Source organism: Vanellus vanellus (genome assembly GCF_965231255.1).
Source record: "Vanellus vanellus genome assembly, chromosome: 11".
Lineage (NCBI taxonomy): Eukaryota > Metazoa > Chordata > Aves > Charadriiformes > Charadriidae > Vanellus > Vanellus vanellus.
The window spans coordinates 7,979,508-8,001,884 of NC_138916.1; the positions used below are offsets into that span (position 1 = coordinate 7,979,508).

At 39.9% G+C, this 22,377-nt stretch overlaps 1 protein-coding gene across 1 annotated transcript in view; it reads right to left on the reverse strand.

Annotated features, from left to right (window-relative positions):
* The window catches only part of TJP1 (tight junction protein 1), a 77,122-nt gene that overhangs the window by 35,775 nt on the left and 18,970 nt on the right, over positions 1 to 22,377 (reverse strand). Inside the window, exons 2-6 of the mRNA XM_082488506.1 lie at positions 10,709 to 10,765; positions 2,879 to 3,003; positions 2,562 to 2,664; positions 872 to 1,151; positions 179 to 282 (exon numbers count right to left, since the gene is read on the reverse strand). Coding sequence (XP_082344632.1) covers positions 179 to 282; positions 872 to 1,151; positions 2,562 to 2,664; positions 2,879 to 3,003; positions 10,709 to 10,765 — 669 coding nt within the window. The remainder of the gene's footprint in view (positions 1 to 178; positions 283 to 871; positions 1,152 to 2,561; positions 2,665 to 2,878; positions 3,004 to 10,708; positions 10,766 to 22,377) is intronic.

Genomic DNA, 22,377 nt, shown 5'->3' on the forward strand with positions numbered 1-22,377 from the left:
TCCGTTAGAGAGGTTGATTTATACTTAAATTTACTCATCCTCATTCGTGAAATAATTTAGTAAGAAAAAAGATACATCTTCTGCTAACAATAATTATGCTATTAAGAGATAGCTAATTCTAAGAACTGTTATTCAATGAGTTTTCCCTTCGAACAAACACCATCACCATTTACTATACCTTCAGTACAACATCTCCTTCCTGAATATTGCCATCTCTTGCTGCCAGGCTATCCTGTGATATTTCTTTCACAAATATGTGGCTTGCCAACCGTAGACCATACTCTTTATATAATAGCAATAAAAGAAAAAAGAAAACTGATGAAGCAACAGTAAAAATAAAGGAGGGAGGTATCTGAAGATTTACAACACTGCTTTACACAACATTTACATTGAAAACACAGAGGACAGTGACCTTGACACATGAAGGGCTGTACTGGAATTACGCCATGGATTTACCATTATATCAATCTCTTTTCTAACTGCCTGTAATCATAGCTGTTGTTCAATAGCTTAATTTAGATGCTACCTACAAGTTTCCCTCTTTCAAACAAGACAGACACTGAAGACTCAACTGAAGTATATAGAAGGTATGTAGCCACTGACAACCAGATGTCAGGTGCACAGTTGGGCTCTATTTACGCTATATAATACTTTACCCTTAATTAAGCACATGTATTTTGGAATATGAAAAATACCACCAGAAATACAATAGCAGTTTTTAAGTTTGCTGCTGGCTACTGGTAAAGTGGGTAAAGAAACTGTTAACAGCACTGTTCATACAGGCCATGAAGCCCTTAACACACCACCGACAGAGGCAGTTGGCCTTTAAAACCCAGCAAAAGTGGTAGCAAGAGAATTACATACAAGTTACCTTCATTCTTCCTCGATTTCACCAGTGTTACTTTGGTAGGTTTTGCAGGCTGACTGGAAGTAACCGACCTTCTGTCTGATCTCGGTGATAAGCTTCTCTCTCTGCTAGCACTTCGATCTCTTACCCAGCTCTTCTCATGCCTTCTGCTGGCACTTGGGCCACCACGGCTGCTTCTTGGATCACGAATCTCTTCATCATAGCTATCATCCTCATTTTCAGACACTGGTTCAGGTTCTGGTCGAGCCACTGGAATCTGAATTTTCTTCATCCTTCTGATGGTCTACAAACAAACACGACATCAGCCTCTGGTGTTACTAAATATCACAAGCCAAGCTAATCCCCGGACTCAAAAGAAAACATACAGATGTGTTTGTGAACGTGCTGAATTCTTTTTTCCTCATTATAAAATTATATCCAATTAATACAGGAGACTCATCAATACAGGTTACTACAAGCCTGATTGTTTTTACAGATGTTTTAGTCCTTTTTTGCTTCCGCAAAGTGGCAAAAGGGTAAGAACAGCAGCCGTTGTAGCACAACACGACGTTCTGTCTTCAGAGCTGTATATTTGTATACCCTTCCTCTTTGCTTAAACCCACAAATCAGTTACTGGCACTGCTAAAAATTTGTTTTGCTAACATGTAATCTACTGTATGCTCAGTGTGTTATTGACAGTAATTCTCCTCAGCTTTGAAGCCTCCCAATCTTCCAAAGCAACGTTTATGCAAGCCACAGAGGAAGGGGAACATTGCCGCTGAAAGTGCAAAGTTGGTTTGCACAAACAGCTGTTTCCAGAGTAAGACCCAACCCTGTTCAGAGGTTTACTTGCAATTTGTTACAGAACTGAACCAAGTTATACCATAAAGTTTTCATTAATTGCTTTTCTCTACATAAATCTGCACACCAAATACTTATACCAGAAGCCCTGCACAGCTCGCCATACATTTCGTTTTGTGTAAGCTTTAAAGAATTGCTAAATCTACAAACGCGAAGCACAATTTTTTGCAGCTGTATTAAAGCATATGAGCAGTAGAAACCTGTCAGCACAAAAGCTTTCCTACAAGCCCCAGAAGTCCGTTTTCCTGAGTTAACAAGTTGTTAAACATGCTGCATTTGTGTTCTATTTTTTGTAACATAAATCTCAAAGTTCTACAGAAAGCTGGATTACTACCCTTTAGTGATGTCCTGCTCTGTTTTGCGAAGTTCAAAAGCCAACCACTTTGAATAAGCCTACAAAATTATAGGAATTAAGGTAATTATAGTTTATTTTGGCGAACTGTTTACTGAGCATAAGAACAACCATGTCAGTGCCTGAAGAGCGGGTGAAGTCCTTTAGCTTACACCAGCCTTCAAACAACTTGATAAAGAGTGCACTCAAGAAAGCAAAGAAATATTAAACAAAGCTGAGAATTAAGCTTTTGGCAAACTGAGAACTACCATAAAGAAAAGGAGTCTGACGTATCCAGTGCCGCACTACCTAAACATCACCATTCATGTTTTAAAAAAAAAATTTGAGTGACCCACACGATAAACATGTCATGATCATCACTTAAACCTGATGCATCACACAGATATTATTCAAGTGCCTTGCATCATGCACGTATTTCACCGCAGACATTACACCATTTCACTTTTGCCCTATAACTACAGAACTTAAGTAAATCTTTAAATCTTCAAGGCATTCACTTACAATTTTGGCATTCTTCCCACTTTTCCTCAGCTGCTGAACAGCAAATGCATGCTCGACATTATCCATCGAAACGCCATTAACCATTGCAACACGGTCATTTTCTCTAAATAAAAAACATCACAAGGTACAGCATAAATACTTTATGACAAGGGGAAAACATTGGGGAATGGGCATCCCTGAACAAACTACTTGTATTATAAAGCTACTACGCAAACAGTTACAGATAGGTATCTCCAGAGCGAAACAATTTAGAGGTTAAGCTACCACTGACAAACATGAATGTCCCACACGGGATCCAGGTGTAGTTTGGCACTTACTGTAGCAGTCCTTCTGCTGGGCCTCCTTTCAGCACATCAGAAATAACTATTGAGGTCTCACCACTCTGAAAGTGAGGATTATCTCTTCCTCCAGATATTGCAATACCAAATCCAAATCCAGGGGCCTATAATGTTAACAAGAGAAATATTTTTACTTTCTGTTATTTACATGGTCAAAATTCACATTTCTGTGTCAAACACAAAAAGGTCCTATGGGACAAATAAAGCATGTGGGAAGACAGAAGGATCAATGAACCATGCAATGCTATGCAATCCAAGAACAGGAGAGAGATTAAAAAACACCCCCCCACCACCACCACCACTTTTAGAAGGCAAGGAGTTTCACACTAACTACCCAATTTCTCCCAAAAGCAAAATATTAGAGTTTTCATTTGTACTCTTATGGCCTGGCCCTCAGGGGGTCATCAGAAAGACCTCCATCAACAGTAAGCACAACACACTGTGCCACTGAGTTGAGATACCGATCCAAACCGGTACCGCTTCCTGCAACACTTTCTTTGAAGTTTCACATTATAGTATTTACCCATCTTGACCTCGCTTTGCTCAGGAACAGACAGGATCATGGCACACAGTAGTATGACTGCAGGCTCAGTTCTTATTCCTAAGACCAAGATCACTTGTACCATTAAATACATCAAAACCTTGTCAGCACTTGCAAGTCATCTGCATCTTAACAAAAGTAATTTGCTTCAATCTTTTCCCTCTAGGGTGACCTGCCACTACAGCAAGGTCAGTGCCTCTGAAAAGTTATTCCTGTTAGATATTTCAAGATACAACAATGATGCTTACATTTCTGCCTGGAAGCAGTGAGGGTGGGAAATAAAATTTCTAAATATAACTCATTTGCAAACTATCTAGCTCTTCCATCATTGCCCAGAAAACATCGTCAGAAGGATATTGTGGTTTAAATGCTGTATTCTGCTCAAGAATTTATTCTGAAGTTTTTGACTATGCAAAATACAGTCACTCGATGGAAAAGACCAGTTTTCAGTCAATGCCTCCTCTCCCTTTCACACAGCATACACTCCATGCTGGCAGACTTATCCCTTTCTTTTTCAGACTTTTCGACAAACATGACCCAGCTCTAGCAATGAGTTTCATAACCTTACAGTGACAGCAGAACGAACACGGCAGTCCGCGCCTGGCTGCAAGACACACAACACTCAGCTTTTCAGACAGCAATTACTGCTCAAAAAAACCCGTTTCCTATTTCACCCCAAAACAGAGGTCATAAATAGATGGTCCAGATTTAGCCTGTAAGCAGTGAATAGGACCATACAGTATTAAACCAAAGATTTGGAGATTTACTGTTCAGAAATGGATTTCAACAGTTAGCAAATACCGTTACCACGTATGAAGAAAACAAGCTGGTCTAACAAATGCGTGAAGAGGGTACACCTTACTGCTTTTTTACATTCATTTTCATAGAATCATATAATAGTTTGGGTTGGAAAGGACCTTTAAGGGCCATCTAGTCCCAACCTCCCTGCCATGAGCAGGAACATCTTCAACTAGATTAGGCTGCTCAGAGCCCTGTCCAACCTGACCTTGAATGTTTCCAGGGATGGGGCATCTTCAAAATCTCTGGGTAACCTGGCCTGGGTTTCACCACCCTCAGCATAAACAAATTCTTCCTTCTCTCTAGTCTAAATCTGCCCTTTTTAAAAAGTTTAGTTTAGTTTAGTCCTATCGCCACAATCCCTGATCAAGAGTCCCTCCCCATCTTTCCTGTAGCCCCTTTAGGCACTGGAAGGGGCTATAAGGTCTCCCCAGTCTTCTCCAGGTTGAGCAACACCAACTCTCCCAGTTTGTCCTCACAGCAGAGGTGCTCCAGCCCTCTGAGCATCTTCATGGCCTCCTCTGGACTCACTCCAACTGGCCCCTGTCCTTCTTATGTTGTCTCCCCCTCCCCCACCCCCGAGCTGGACACAGCACTGCAGGGGGGTCTCACCAGACTGGAGTAGAGAGGCAGAATCCCCTCTGTCGCCCTGCTGGCCACACTGCTGGGGATGCAGCCCAGGATGCGGTTGTCCAGCTTTTCACCCCTCAGTACACCCAAGTCCTTCTTGGCAGTGCTGCTCTCCATCCCTTCATCCCCCAGCCTGTATTGAAGCCAGGAGTTGCCCCGACCCCGGTGCAGGACCCTGTCACTTGACCTTGTTGAACCTCATGAGACTCACATGGGCCCATTTCTCCAGCCTGTCCAGGTCCCTCTGGATGGCATCTCATCCCTCCAGCATGTCAACCCTACCACTCAGCTTGGTGTTGTCTGCAAACTTGCTGAGGGTGCACCTAACCCCACTGGCTATGTCACTGATGAAGATATTAAACAGTGCTGGTCCCAATACAGACCATTAAGGGACACCACTTGTCACCTATCTCCACTTCAACATTGAGCCATTGGCCACTACCCTCTGGATGCAGCCATCCAACCAATTCCTCATCCACCATACAGTCCACCCATCAAATCTGTATCTCTCCAATTTAGATAAGGATGTTGTGGGGGACCATGTCAAAGGCCTAACAGAAGTCCAGATAGACAAAATCTGTAGCTCTTCCCTTGTCCACTGATGTAGTTGCTCCATCATAGATGGCCATGAGGCCAGTCAGGCAGGACTTGCCCTTGGTGAAGCCATGCTGGCTGTCTCAAAACACCTCCCTGTCCTCCATGTGCTTTCACATAGCTTCTAGGAGGATCTGTTCCATGATCTTCCCAGGCACAGAGGTGAGGCTGACAGGCGTGTAGTTCCTAGGGTCCTCCTTTCTACCCCTTTTAAAAATGGGTGCAATGTTTCCCTTTTGAAACATTTTCCACCTGACTGCCATTACAAGGATTTTAATTCATTTAAGGAAGACTGAACATCTCTTCAAGATACATTCCAGACAGATCAACCAGAAATCATGGCTGAGATTCAAGAATTACTAAGTGAAACCCTGTGCCATGCAAGAAGACAGTCTAAAGCATCATGATTACTTATAACCAGAGCTGAGGTTTTCTTTCAGTTTTATTTTTTATATAGTCAACAAAGAGAATATATAACAGCCTATGAAAATCTATAACAAAAACCCCTTTCAGAACAGTAATATTTTCCCCCTTTCCCCTGCCACTGCTTCATCTTTCAGTTTTCCATTGCTCTAACAAACAGAATTCAGTTAGCACTACATTTGGGTTGGGAAGGAAAGGGAGAAGAGAGATAACAAAGACATTTATGTTAAACTTCGTTTAAATGTTCTCTATCTTTCCTTACACCATCAACAAAAAAAATTCTCATAATTCTCCACTCATGAAAATAAACACAATCATCAGGCTAAGGCTAGCAGAGGTGGAGAAACTCACTGTAAACCTTATCTTGCTGTTTGCCACTCTTTTTTTTTTTTTTAGAGTAGAATTGCAAACCAAATCACCAATATTAAGACAACTAGTCTCATACTTTAATGTTCTTTTCAAAAAGCCCTGAAACAATGCAGTTTCATATACAGACAGAAGTTAAAAAATATCACAAGTCAGATAAAGGCTTTCTAATAACGTAAGTGAAAATTAAGAAACTCTCCAAACTAGAAACTTCAAATCAACCCCCAAACCTTTTTGAAAATTTAAGAGCTCAAATGAGAGATCTTCCAGCAAACCTCACCCTACTACTTCTCATTTTATCCTGCTGCCTAACATCATCTTAGACATAAATGATAAACTGAACCTAGCTCCTAGACATGCTTGGAAAAAAAAAAAATATTGATCGCTACAGATTATACAAGGTATACACACATATCTTCACTAAAATTCCTTTTTTTTTTTTTTTTTTTTTTAAATCTGCCACATCACAAATTTACCTGTCAGATGTTGTAGTGACAACACAAGAAAAAAAGAACTATACTATTTTGCTCTCCCGCAATAAAGCGGCATGGGAGAAGCAGAAAGGTATGTACATACCTGGTTTCTGTTCCTTGGGGGCAGGAGGCACATCTAACACAGACACACAGAACTTGAGTTCCATGTATGAAGAAACCCACATAATATAGGAAGTGCACTGTTCCTCCTTAAAGTCCTTTACAGTCAAGTGTATAGGACCAGAAGATCTCTCAATAAAAGATAAACTGCAGCTACCAGATAAGCTTTACCAGCTCAATCTCATAAGAGCTAAGGTAGCACTCCAGGAAGTTGGAAGGGTAGTAAAGAAAGGGAACAAAACCTCTTGGTTAGAAGTTCAAGCCTCTCCTCCCCCAAAGTTTCTAGCAAGTCTTTCGAAAATAGTCCTGGAATTCACCAACTGCTGTTAAATCACAGCACAGCCAGACTGCTTATATGCTCTGTTCCAGATTCTCTAAGATACCTGAAGCAGACGGATAAAAAAAAATAAAATAAAAAAAAATCTGATGTTTGAACCACATCAGAGTGCCTGAATTCACACATGTATACTGCAAATAGTGGGATTAAGTATACTCTGTCCCTAATTTGTAATGACATCTCTGGAAAGTAAAAGTGATAGAAAGAAACCCTTCAAAACAAGTGAGCAAAGCTGTATTCTTCAACAGAACTCCCTAAAGCACTCCCTTCTCTGTTGTAAAGCTCATCTTCCAAAGTTTATATACCATACTATCCCCTTTTTAAAGGGCCATTACAGGATCCAAATATGTTCAAAAAGAAAAACTTGTATCTTTTCAAGGTGTGTAACAATACTTCTGAACTGCTGTTAACCGATTTATAAATCGGTAACTGCCCCCTATAACAACGCAGAAACTTTTTAAAAATGTTTAATACCTCGCACAGCGACATGTTAAAAAAGCTAATCAGTAGGCTACACAAACAGAATACCTTATGTAGTACCTCCTAATGTGTTTTTTTGGGGGGTTTTGTTTTGTTTGTTTGTTTGGTTTTGGGTTTTGTTTTTTTTTTTTTTTTTTCTTCAGAAAGACATTGCACACAAATGATAACTACTTTCCTAAAATTTGATGATTACTACTAAAACTGTTTTTTCTTTTACAGTTTTGGCTGCCTTTATTAAGCCCAAGAAGAGTTAAAATTCTACTCTGCCATACACACAAACAACAGAGTTATAGTAGAGAAGAGCACAGGCTTAAAACAAAGTAAAACTCTCAGTGCTGGAATTACCAACAGGACAAAAATGAGTCTCAAAACAGGAATAAACGTAGTCAAGAACATTCTATGTATCTTTGCTAACACACACGCCACCTAACAAACTACTTTCATTTCCCCCCTATTTTTAAAGCTGCTCATTATAATAGATGTTAGCGGTCCTTCCTCATTAACTAGTTTTGATCAAATACCATTAATAAAAACCAATTAAAATGGAAAAAGAAACCACAGTCACATAGTTTCTTTGGAGCACTTGGAGAGACAGCAGATCTGCTTGCCATTAAGCAGGTAATTGCGAAGAGACAAGAGCTGATCTAGACTGACACCAACTCTGGACTTCTCTGCCTCTCCCAGGGGGACTTACTAAGGCTTCAGAGAAACTTATTCTGGATCAGATTCTTCCAATGACTTGTCTAGCCTCATTTCCAAAGGCAAATAGTGACAGAACGTACAAAAAACTCTGGTGAATCCCACAAGCTTCGCAGGCATACCAATAACATGGGAAGCCAGAGTAATGTGAAGCCTGACTTGCATCCACCCTGTAGAAATTCAACTTGTATTAAATGTCATTAATTCCATCATTCACAGTCAGCTTACTGCCAAAATCAGAAGAACTTTTTAGTTAGCCTCACTAGAGAAAACAAGTTCAGATCTTCAAAATGGTTTTTGCATGGCTGACAGTAGATGGTCTCTAGCAGTTCTGTAAGCTCAGCCAAGTGAGGCTGATAAACTCAAACAGAAAATATTCCACAACCACTCACGAGTGGCTATTTGAGTCTACTCCAATTCTACTAACTTCTAGATATCTTTGAGGATAACTGAGATCTGGCTGCATTTCTCTCCTTCCAACTAAACTGAAGTAACATCATTTACTTGATAATCTAACACTCCAAGAATGTCACAAATGGAAAGGAAAATCAAAACCCCCACAAGCAAATATGCAGTCGCTCTCCTAAATCCTCTTCCCAGTGCTAAGGATAAATTCTAAGCACCAATTTGCTTAACATTAGCATAAGAGTTTTGGTTTTGTTATCTGGCAGATCGAAACATTGTTTGTTTGTTTTTAATTGGCTAAATTAATGCCATCGAAGTCACTAAACAGTACATGCCATCAGCCTTCGACATCTAAATGAGAGCTATTTACTCAGCTAACAAAACAGTTAAACCAGTACAGTTGGCAGAATTATAATGAAATCATACTTTCACTTCTATACTATACAAGGGCTTCTGACTATGCTGCAAGCACAAAGACATGATTTCTAGTTCCTACCTATCATTTCAAAATTTGTTCAAGGTAACCCCATATTGCAGCATTTCATTATTCCTTTGTGCACTGACTTTTCAGGTTTCACTGAAGTTACTGCTCCAATTAACCAGAAAAATATCCCCTTCGAGAGAAACTACGCTATCACCAAGTCTACTAGCCAACCTTGTATTGCTACAGCATTTCTTGCTTGTTTTTAAATACACACTACTATGATTTGAAAATACACTACTAATTTTATCAGTAATATGAGTGAAAAATGCTAAGTTTATGCAGGTTCCAGGGATGACTGGACAGCTTCAAGAAGAAAACATAAAAGGCAATTACATATACAAATAATACTTCTTGCTCAAGGACTTGTTGACCTAAACATTGTTGGAAGCTTGAAGAGTAGCCTAGATAAGTAACTCCACACATTTCTAATTTTACTTACACTTTTCTTTCAATGTGTGGTTGCAGTTAGAGACAGGGTACCTTGTTAGACAGCCTTCTCAGCAAACTGAGCGTAACTGCTCTTTTCTTAAGAGTGCAGGTACTAAAACAGTTATTTTCAAATCAACAACACTAAACTTATTAGAATCAACAGGTAATAGGTTTGTACATAGAATTAACACTTTATCTGACCAGCTGATCTATTTGTGCACGTTTTTAGTCGCAAAGGTCCGTTCATCTGATCAATGTTACAATTCTAAAATACCTTGATTCGATGCTGAAGAACTGAAGGTACATGATATAACTTGCTTCCTTGAGAAAACTCATTTTGTTAGAATGAACGTAGACAGCTGTTTGGGCCATAATTCCAGGGTCGTTTTAATACTAAGCTGCTGCCAGAAATGACATCCCACCTTGTTCTGACTTTCCTGAGCAACTCACTCCTTATTGCCTCTCTTGTACAGCTTCACAATAGCTACATCAGAAATCAATTTGAGAGTAATTCAAATAAGAGTCTGTCTGAATAGAAAAGCTGTCCTTCTATTCACTGATTCTTCATACACATTCCTTTGTGTAAAGTGCATGTTCTGACCACCCAAAAACACTACTTTCAGCCACTAATTTAAGAAAGTGTCAAGCAAATAAGGCAGTTTTGAACACATTTATTTATACTTAACCACACTGTTTTATGCCCCTGCAAATAAAGTTTTAAAAACTTTTAAGTATAGTTACAGGACAATCGTTCACGACCACTTAGATTTCTAACTACTTTCAGTTATGTACAGAAGTAATTTAAAGCTTTGTTTCTGGCATGGTTATTTGTAGGGAGAAGCTTATCTCTGAAACTCAACAAACGAATAGAGCTACTATCAAACGGAGCTTTTACAACACTTCTAAATTTAAACAAAGGAATATGACAGTTTCCTTTTCTTTTACTTCCTGACATCTGGCTTTTTCCTATTGTTTTCAAAAGCTACCAGTATCCTGCGTTAGGCACACACAACCAATTGTACAAACTTACCCTGTGAAGAGTCACTGTGTGTTGTTCCCATATAGCTGTTTCTTCCATTGTTGTGCTCTAAGGAGAGAAAAACCCAAAGATTAGACTTCACCATCAAAATCTCTACTAAACGAATGTATAATACCACAAGTAGAAACTTACACTCAAAAGTGACATTAATATTCATAATGAGTAGCCACAGAGAAGTAGGGCTGGCACATTTTTTGCACATTTCCTGTCTTTATATGTCACATCTGAACTTCCCGTGCTCCTAGGGAAGAGGGGCAGGGGAAGAACAGGCAAAACAGATTTCTAATCGCTGTGTATTTCAGAACATGAAGTTATCAAGAACTTTAAAGGGAAGGACTACAAGAAACATTTGTGATGTAGGCTCACTTGGTTGCACATTAAGTATACAGTAAATGAAGGCAGTCCAAGGCCCAATTTCAGTTTTCCACTGTGATCAGCTGTATTTATATTCTAACCTATAATTTCATACCTTCGCGAACATTCTCTTTTTGCGTGTTCTAACTGTATGCAGATTGCCACTAATTTATGAACGCCCAGCTATAAGTTACAGTACCTCTGCTACTGTATTATGCATACAGGTCACATTTAACAGACTCCATAGCTTAGTGTAGGGAAATTTCTTCGGTGAACAGTAGCAGTGCAGAAATAAACAAGGTCCTCTCTAAGGGAGTTAGATTAAACAGTAACATTATGACAATATTTACATACCTGCATTTTAGCTTAAGAGAGCAGACACACTTGCACTGCTTACTGTGCCACAACAAGCAAACATTTGGAAAGGGAAGATGGTGTGAGGGAGGGGAAACTAGGGGAGCCAAAGGCTTGAGAAGAGGCAGAAAGGCAGCAGGAAACACACAGCGAACAGCATGGAATTCCTGCTACCCTGCTGCTACGTTTCCCACCTTTCCAGAGGGAGTGCCTAGGGTTTTGCTACACACACCCTCCCCTCTCATAAGCAAGCAATCCACTAACTAAAGAACACAATCAGAACACTAACATCTCTGCAATATGGCAGTGTTGTTTTTTTGAAAAATCTGCTTTAACCTTAATTTGTTTCAGTTACAGTAAGTCAGACACTACAACAAGAAGTACTCCTACCTTCTAATCCAGTCCTGTATTATATTGGAGTACAGCAGCAAGAGTGTTTACTCTCACAATCAATACCCCTGAAAACATTACCCAATTTCATCACATCAGAGTTTGCAACTAGGTTTAAAAAGCGAGTTCTTCTCGTGACTCCAAAAAGCTGTGGGGTTTTTTCCTCCACATTCTGTACTCTAATTTCAATGGTTAGGATGTGCTACAGCACCGCTCATTTCTCTTTCAGGGTTCACTTCTCCTGAAAGTGTTGGTGCAACTTAATTGGGATATATTTCATTCAAACAGCTCCCCCCCACCTCCCCGCATTCAGTACCAAATGCTACTCCTTTGCATTACAAATTGATTCAACTCTACCCCAGAATTAGATTATTTCTCTCCAGCTTTTTAAAAGTAGACCAAATATATATTAAACCAGCAACAATTTACACACACAAAGCCACCTTTGAAACAAAACAGAACATTTTGCTTGCTAAACGGTTAATGAATACTGATTTTTTTCCCTATTTCTGATGCTCTCATTCTGTCTTAGTTTTGGCAAGAGCTTCTCAGGCTAAGCATCTCATCAGCAAGCGAAGAACTATCTCTGAAAGTAAAATTCTAAAAGAAAAAGCTTTGAGTAGCTCCTGTTCAGAAAAGGGTGCAAGAGGAATCCAATAAAGGACTGCAAAAATTGCAATTCACTTTTTAATTGAAATAGGCTGCCTCATTTCTATCTGTAATTATCAACGAAGAAGTTAACCTGACTGGCTCACGTATCACCCTTGTCGGGGCAGCGCCAGGCAGGTCCAGCCCTCCAGCAGCACTCGGCAGCACAGTTGAGCCACTTGGCTAACGAGGCACCATGGGGCCAAGTTCCTGTGCCTCACTGTTGGCACTCAGTCCACAGGGCACGGTGCAAACGCACCAGCTCGTTGTGGATACGGCAAAGACTGATAAAACCCAGTTCAACCAGCCAAGCACTGCTCCCACTGGATCTGGGAGAACTGGCAATTCCAGAGTTGGGGCAGGATAAGATAACAAAAACAGTGAAGTAATGACTAAGAAACATGGAAATGACCTATGTACCATGCCTCTGAGAACTGCTGAGAAGACTTACTACCTCACAAAAAAAAGAAAAAAAAACAAAACAAAAGAAACCCCCAGAAAACCACCCACATAAACTCACCAGCCTTTCTAAAGCTGGACAGGGTGCTCACTGCTCCATCTGCTGGCTGGGGCTCCCATTTTTAATGCCTTTTTCCTTTCTGTAGAAGCTCAATCTCTCTACTTGTTGTTCTCCATTTTCTTGCTCTCACCACCTCCTCATCTATTGCTATCACTTCCCCTAGATTTTACTAATACATTCATTTCAAATTCACAAGACTCGGAAACATCAAATACCCATTAGTTAAACAGCAAACTAAGTAATATGTTATTTTCATTCCTTCTGCATGCCCAAACAGTCCAATCAAGAACAGCGAAAACAGTTCAAAGGCAGCCTGAGGTGAGTTGTTGGCCTTGACACAAACTGCTTACGCGAGTTAGTTTCTCATCTGTGAAGAACTGCATTCACTCACAAAAGACCAAGAAGTTTGATGAGGACCTGCGAAGGTACTCACCCTACTAAGCACTGACAGCTAAGGCAGAAGAACTAGCTTGTGCTACCATCAGCTGAGGTCCCTGTAGTGATGCTGCTCTTCCACCATACTCAGAGTATTCTATTTTTCATGCAACATTTGAGTTTCAGGAATCTTATAAGAACTTAATTCCCAAGTCTGCCTGTAATTAAGGGGTGGGGGCAGACAGCGTAGGTCTGCAGTGGCGGTGCCAGCCCTGGTGGCTCCTGGTGCCAAGCTTGGTACCCCAAATAACGTTACCCACCACCAATTTAGGGGATATAATGATGATTCAGCAGGAGCTGAGGAATACATACAGCCTAACACCCCAGAAACCAGGAATATAGGAGAACACCAAGATGCTACCATCTAAGGTTACAGAGAGCATTAAGTATCTTTGAAATGCAAGTGGACAACTGACAGCACTTGAACTCTGCAACTCTGGATATTATATTACCTATGGTTCTCTACACGTATTAAGAATAAAAAGGAATAGAAAGACCGTGATGGTATCATGACTTCAGTGTTGAAAAAAAAATATTTTATGCTTATACTTTATTAAAATGAAGAGTTTCCTTAAGGTCATCTTAAACACCCTTATACAGACGATGACTAGCATTCCCAGCTCTGCATATGGCACGTGGATGTGTTTGTGGGTTAGAGTGTTCTTTATTATTATTTAAAGGATAAAGTCATACATGAAGTTGCAATTCATCAATATGGAAGTAATGCAACTTGTCATTTGCTCAGACACTTGGAATTATCAAATTTTGTTTAACTTTTTCATCTTGGAAATTGCCCTGAGATAGAAACATAGGAAAGTAAACATCTTCTCAGAAAGCTCCCTTTGTGGGCCACAAGGGTCCTTCAAACAACAACAAACATTTTTTGTTCCCCTTCTCACCACATTTCTTTCCTGTTTCTCAAGGGCCGGGGTTTTTCTTTTTTTTTTTTTTTTCTTTTTTTTTTTTAAAACACGCCTTTTCTCATACACCTCTTTCACCTTCACACATGCATCTGGGCACATGCACACATACATAAGACTGAATTTCCCCAAAGGATTAACTCTGTACTTCTGCATCAAGATTGTTCCTTAAAACATTGTGAAGGAAAAACAAGCCTTGCTGGCTACCAGCCTGAGAGATGCTGTCAGGTTTGCAAATAGCATTGCTCACTTTACCTCTACTGCAGCTAGAAAAGCTGCAATCGGCAGCAGCACCAGAGCCACCCAGGGGCTTGAGAAGACAGTTCAAGTTCACATTTGGAAAGATTCAAACAACAGCCACAGAAATTAGTATTTTATACCTAAAATAATGCAAGGTTCCTGAGGTAAAGTTTCTTGCAGGATAACACTTACTTCTTTAGACTTCTACACCTAGCAGAAGAGCTCAGATTAAGGCCAAAGCTCCTACATACTCTTGAAATCAAAGCCAGAATAGTTTCCCAATGTTTCTGTGCAAGTCTAGGGGGACTTACTAGAATTGTCTTTCTTGTTTTAACTGAACTGATTTTCATAAGTGTGTTAAGAATGATGTTAGATTTTAAGCAATTGTTTGCTTAATTACGATCAAGTTTTGACACGTGGTCAAAGGAGGTTTCAATCACCTTATTTCTTAGTAAAATTCCACAGTAATTTCCTATAAATAAACGGTAAGTGTTAAATATCCACTGTTATTGTGTATTTCCACACATTTCTCACTACAGACAATGAGATTATTACCTTTTCAGAGAAAATCGTATCTAGGTATCTACCTTAGACCAGGCAGATTTTCAAATTTTCCTCTGGCCAACACAAGAGTAACCTACCATGGGAAGCAATGAAGTACTTTAAGTACTTCTACAAACCTAGTCTTGCAGATGAGCACGGACAGCTGTCCTGCAGAGAATGAAATGAAGCAACCACTTCTGCTACCTCAGGGGGCATATTGTTTCTATTCTCCGCAAGACACAATAGAGAGGAAAGCTATCTGTGACAGACCCAAGCCCCTGCTCTAACCCCTTCAACCACAGCAAGCAAAATACAAGAAACTGAATGCTCAGATCACAACCTCAACCATATAAAGAACACTATCTTTGCTCCGAGCTTCCAGCCTCACATTGTAGCTTTTGTGTATACCTTACTGCCGGTAAAATGCGGACAACCAAAAAGCATTCCTAATTGTCCTGATAAAACCATAGCAACCTCGAGAAATAGTTTTCTTATTCAAGGCAAGAGAAAAAGAAAAGAGAAAGAAGAAATGGTAAGAGGCTGTACCAAAAGAAAGAAATACATATCTACAGTCAGTCTTTTCAGAATGGCACACCTGATTCATACCCCTTTATCATCTTGCTGCATTTCTATTTGGCTTCCAAAATTAATTCTCAATTATTCTTGGGAAAGTCTACTTCAGCAGCAAGATGCTATTGAGCTTCAAAGTTTTAAAGGTTAAATGCAGAATCAATACATTTTGATTGCACTTGGGGCAACAAGAATTAAAAGTGCTTATCGTAACCATTAGCATGTGCAACTGGTAGGATGATTTCTGCAGGTTTGTTGGGTATCTAGGGGGTGACATTTAACATTCACTTTAAAAAAAAAAAAAAAGCCAGCGTCCAAACCAAACAGCTTCCTGAGGAAGTTCAGAAAGGAAAACTGAATCTTCCTCAGCCAGCCCAGAGCAGGGGATGAAGAGGTCGTTTCCCTGCACACAGCATCTTTCAGCACTCAGTTGGAGCTGTGTGTTGTTTCCAGCACTGAACAGGAAGACTTCCTAACTCACCTTTGTCCTTCCCTGGTATAACTACAGCCCCCTTAAATTCCAATAGATTCCCTACAATTGTCTCATCACAATTAAGCTGACTGGGAAAAAAAAAAATTAAAAATTGATTTTTTTAACAGTTGTTCCCCTGCAATTAGTACAGTGAGAACAGAATCCTATTATCAGTCTGATTTAATCAATTGAAATGAGAGTCTTTATACAACATATGCAACGCACCACATCCACTCTACAGTGTATCTTAGCGATACATGAGCTATTTCAAATACTGGACGCTAACTGCTAGAGCAAGTGTAGCCAGAGAGGAGGGTACTCTGAGGCAGGGTAAAGGCAGCTGGCTGCTTGCACTCACAACTGTGGTGCCTCTGTGAGAGACTCCGCAAGCAGCCTATATCTTTGTTTTTCACTAGATCATCGCTCTTTGCAAGGAGGAAAGACTGTTTCCCTCAGTGTATTTTTGTGAAGAGACTCCAGAGAAACAGCAGCTCAGGGACTGCTGCAGAGACAAACAACACACACCTGATGCTCTTCGATTATCTCTTTTACACAGCAATGCTAAGTGGAGGAGTAAGCACCCACTAAAACATCCTCTTGCGAGACCTGCATTTAAAAAACAACCCTAATTCATTCAACACTGAAGTGGAGAAGCCAGTCTTTAGTCTCACCTTCGATCTGACTGTCCATCCATGGAAGTGACATCAACCATCTATTTTGGAAACATAAATACTAACCTTATTCTCTCAAGCAGATGTACTCAATAACTAAAAAAAAAAAATTTGCACTGTGCGCTGCTTTACCTCCCCAAACCCCATTTCATACATTACATAGGTCCCAAGCTCTAGTCAAGAGCTCCACTCCTGCCAAACACTTGCCTACAGGCTTCCTCATGAAAAGTCTGTATTAAGAAACACATAATTAAAGCTGGTCTTCAGACGACAATGTGCAATCCAACTTACAGGGAAAAAAAAAAAAAAAACCAAACCAAAAAACAACATACAGAATTCTCAACACCACCTGTTAGAATAAATTAACTTAATTGTACTTAGATCGATCTGGAAGTACAAAGTTTCTACTACAATAGTACATACTGACTGCCTGGATAACAGAAGTCATCTTTACATCATGAATAGCAACCTCGAGAAGAAAAACTATGACTAAACAATTTATATATTTTTTTTAAAAAAATAACTAGGCTGCTTCATCATTCTGCTCAGTTCTCCCTATGCTTCCACAATCATATGCCATTCCATGGGATACTACCTTACTAAACACAATTTCCACTGCTTCCTGCTCTAAAATTCCTATGATTACTTGCTATATTTTGAGCACGTAGATATCGCATACATCTAAAAGTGCCCCTTCTGATAGTTTTCCTGATGATTTTTTGTGCAAGACAGTTTTACTCAGACATTTTTGCTCTGACTTCTGGGCACTATTCTCTTAAAACTAAAATAAATAAATAAAAAAAAAAGCTCAGTATTTAACTCATCCCATGTAATACCCAACTTCTTTTTCAGCATGACTCACTTTTCCAGAATGGCCTCTCACGTCCAAGCCTCACACCTCACAAACAGCTCTCATCTCCCGGGGTCACAAAACCTCTTTTTTGTTGTTGCTGCTGCTCAATACAAAAAATGGTAGACGACTCTTCCAAAACAAGCCCTAAACAAGAACAGTATACAAACAATTTGGGGGGGATATTGCATTTCAGTGAAATAATTAAATACTGGATTGTCACTCCAGTTAAATCTGAATATTTATAGAAGAGTTTATGATATGGGCCTAGTGAATACCATTGTCCCTGAATGGCCGAAGGCTGATACTCAGCAATAAGAAGGCAAACCAAACCAGAATGTAAAACCCAAATGCAGAAACATTTCAAACGATCTTAGGTCAAGTTACTTTAGATGAAGAGTACCACTCAAACACCCTGGTAACAGTATCAGCCAGCAGCAAAGCAAAGCTTACTAGCTTCACAATCTCTAAGGCGTGGGAAAACCGTGCTTTAGAATTTGGGATCCTCGTCTGTTTTGCTTCTTTCCATTTTGCTTTCCAGCTGGCACGTAGGATCACAAACTCCAAAGTGCTGGCAAAGCAATGTTTCGCAGATCACTACTCCAGGCCAGCATGCTAGCAAAATGGAACCGGAAGTCACAACAGAACAGAAAGGCTAAAAAGCAAAGGGGTAAGCCATGTTTCCCCCCCTCCACAAGTGGTGCTGCCAAAGGGAAGAACAGATAGCTTGTGCTTTGCTTTTGGTTTTATTTTACGTCATTTCTCTACCACACTGCTCTAGCTCAGTATTATTAGGACATAAAGATTCCAAAATTAGTATAGTTTTTAATATGTAACTGAAAGTATCTCCTCTTAAAAGTCCAACTTTAGCTCACATCAGATTTTTTCCCAAATAATTACAAAACCAAGACCTTCAAGAAACTCAATGTGATACTTTAATTCTTTTAATCTCAGGATGCAACTTGAAAAGCACTTTTTTTACCACAAGTAACTGTTTAAGCAGTACACACTGCCCTCTTACTAGTTTCCCTCATCACACTTGTGCAAGTGTTATGCTTATGTATGTGGTCATTTCTACCTGTATCGGTTGTCCATCAGTTCATCTCAACTGTATGGCCAGCAGCTGCCCATGGCATAGTCTGTAAGCCAACCCTGTTAACATAAGAGCTGAAACAACAGCCTCACATCAAAGTAAAATAAGCTATGTTGAAGTATACAAGTGAAGCTCATTAAGTGTACACAGCTGTGACCACCGTTTCACAGCAACTGACACAACTTGGAAAGGGAAATTCCACTCAGATGGTACCCATTTGGTTGGTTTGGTTTAAAACTATACAGGTGGTGAAACAGTGGTGCAGCCTGGCCAGGGAGGCTGCAGAATCTCCAGCCTTGGAGGTGTTCCAGACTCAACTGGACAAGATCCTGGGCAACCTGCTGTAGTTGACCCTGCTTTGAGCATGGGGCTGGATGAGACAATCTATCTCAGAGCTCCCTTCTGACCTGGTTGTGCTGCCATTATTCTATAAACCAGATTTAGTGAGTACTGCCTTGAGCAGAGGGTTGGATTAGCTGATCTCTAGAGTCCCTTCCAACTTTAATTACTCTGTGACTCTACGTAAGTCACACTTCCAGCATGTTCCTAAAACCAAATCCAATCACTCAACTGCAGACACAGCCTCCAGCCCTGCAGCGCCGTCTTACCGTTTATCACTCAGTTAAGAACATTAGTTGGAGCTCTTCCAGTTTAGTTCTCCCTTGGGGGAGGAGAAGAGCACAGTATCAGTACCACAGAAAACAAAATCATACTGTATTAGTTTTAGATAAGAAACCTAAATCAGGCTTATGTACCTGACCAGTGCTTTTCAATTAAAAAAAAGATACACTTGTGCGCAGTTTGGCTTTGTAAGATATGGCCACCAAAAAATTACCAACATGAAGTTGGACATGAGAGCAGCAAAGAAAGCATTCAAGCAACACACTTTGAGACAGAACGCCTCCTACCTTGTTTCTAATCCAGAAAATCATAACCTAGTTACCAAGCACTGCACGCTGTCCATTTTAGATCATTATACTCTGAAGATCTGTCAAACGAGAGCCTCAGAATAGGCAACAGTATCCCACTAAAACAGAGCAGGGTTGTTTTCCCAAGATACTACTCCAAGTTTTCATATATCAATCAGATCAAATAGACTTTTAAGAGCTTTGCATGACAGTTCAAGTTACAGATGCAGAATTACAGCCTTGCCATCTTCCAGCTTGACAGTAAAACAACAACGCACACAGGTTAATTTCTCCTCAAAATGTCTGGGGTTTTTTGTTTGTTTGCTTATGTTTTTTTAAAGCCCACGCAGCCACAACAAACCAATATATTTTATGGTTAGTTTACCAAATTCTTCCAAAATTAAAGATCTGAAATGCTGTTTCCCTGGTAGAAGCAGCTGACAACTACTTTTGTAGTTACAGAATTCCACAGGTTTTTTTTCCTGATATTTTCCCCCCTGAATCTCAGCCTGAAAAAATATGTCACTTTGCGTAGTAAGACTTTTTTTGTCGTTTTTCTTTTTATAGGTACAAAATTTCTTCCTCTCAGTCTCAACCAACCACTCTTGCTAAGAAATTTTGGGCTAAGTGTACTTCCCTACCCTGAACAACCACACACACAGATGGCATTTCTCTCCACCCTCAATTTGGGTAACTGTCAGTTAAGAAGATTCAATTTTAGCAGTCACATGGCTGCTAGAGCATCTGCAGAACACATTCCAACTCCAAGCTCCCATTACACTCTCCAAGGAAGTAAGTTAGAAGCCAAGGATACAGAAATGCAGGAGTTTAAAGAGGAGGAGATGGTGAATACTGTTAAATATTACAGCTCTTTGAAAAAGAGTAACTACTTTGGTTAGAAAGTTGTTAGTGACTTTGGAGTCAATAGTAACAAATGGTTTGGTTAAAAAAAAAAAAAAAAGTACTTAACAGGGAACACAACAGGTTTTTGTCTTGTTTTTAAAGTGCAGTGCTTGTAAGTTGAGAGAGGGAGAAAAAAAAGTACCCGAATTCAATGGGAGAGAAGGAATGAGAATGAGAGCAGCATTGCAATACCCTGCTGGTCAGAGGCAGGCAAGAGATTCAGATGGAGAACAAGGTAACAAACACTACACTAGTGATTCCTGTTAATGTGTCCAAAGGGCTTATTCAGCTATCAGCAAGGAAAAAGCTCCTGAACTTTCTTATCAGGCAAGTATGGGAAGTGGAAGACATAATTTTTCCTCAGCAAAAAGGACTATCCCCATCCAATTAACAATTCCTAGTTTTGTATTACTTCACCATGAACTGGAGTACTCATTTACCCAGTTTTCCAGAATACATAGCTTCAAGAAGGGGAAGAGGCATCTGTTTAAGCAGGCAAAATCTAATACGCAACAATCTGACACTTTACTTCACCACAAGTGTCTCCCAGTCTCCCTATTTATATGCACGAGTCTGCTCCAGGACTTTCTTCCTGAAAAACTACCTTTCTAAAGCTAACACACCAACCAAGTGCTGAAGGAAAAAAAAAAAAAAAAAAACAAGTCATGATACAACTATCCTTACATCCAATTACAAAACTGAACAGCACTGACAGAACTCAAAACCAGGTAATGTTATAAGTTGAAGATGTAGAATGAAAAGAAGAAAAAAACATATTAAGAAATATTAGTCACTACTACCAGTATTTAAATACTGGACAATATAGTGCAGGAAAAGAGAGGAGACACGAGTCATTTGTTTTTTTTTTATACCAAGCCCTTCATTGCATTCTGTAGCCTGCAGACCTACAGACAAACGCCCACATCCCAAGGAGCATACTCCTACAGCTCATTTGACTGCTTCATTTTCATCAGTCCATTACAACCTTTTGTTTAGTGTCTATGTAATATAAATTGATTAAAATTACGCACTACTAATAAGAAAAGCTGAAGTGACTGGGAAAGTTCAGTTTCAAAAGCGTGGTGGAAAGGGGCGAAGGGGGTCTAAGAAAAGGGACAGGTTATTTCAGTAATTGTGTGAGCCAGCCGAGTGGGTGTCCAACAATACTGCAGAAGATAGACATAGCAGCCAGAGGATTTTAAGCAAACTCTCCTGTCAGAATGTATATAATCCTTAAAATAGCACCTTCAGGCTGCTGCTTGACAATACAAAGGGTTAAGGAGTAGCAAAAGCCTAAGCTTAAGGCTACTCTCATCCTCAGGGCACAGTACCTCCTTTATTTGCAAAGCTACTCTGAACTGGATCTAGGAATCAGTCTGGCATTGGTGAGGCTTTCCTGAGGTGGAAAAGCAACAGGCAAGAAGAGAAGCTAACAAAATAAGAACTGGTGGGTTATTCATTGACTACAAATGCAGAAACATCACTCATGTAACAACATACACACAATCACTTTGATAACCCTAGCTGCCTTGGTGGGTAACAAACAATTGCTTATTCACAGACAGCTCCAGAGTGGGATATTTCTGTTTTTAAAGCTTAACCCTGGCTATGCTGTTAGAAATCTGAAAGATAAGGATGTTTCTTTTCAGAAGGCAAAAGAAGATTCATTGCTATCAAAGTAAGGCTTACAAACATGTTTCACGGAAGACACGTGCACAGTTTACCTTCCAACTCATTATCCTTTCCCTTTTTCCTAAGTGATCTGCTTCCTTCTCTTCAGGAGCCATGG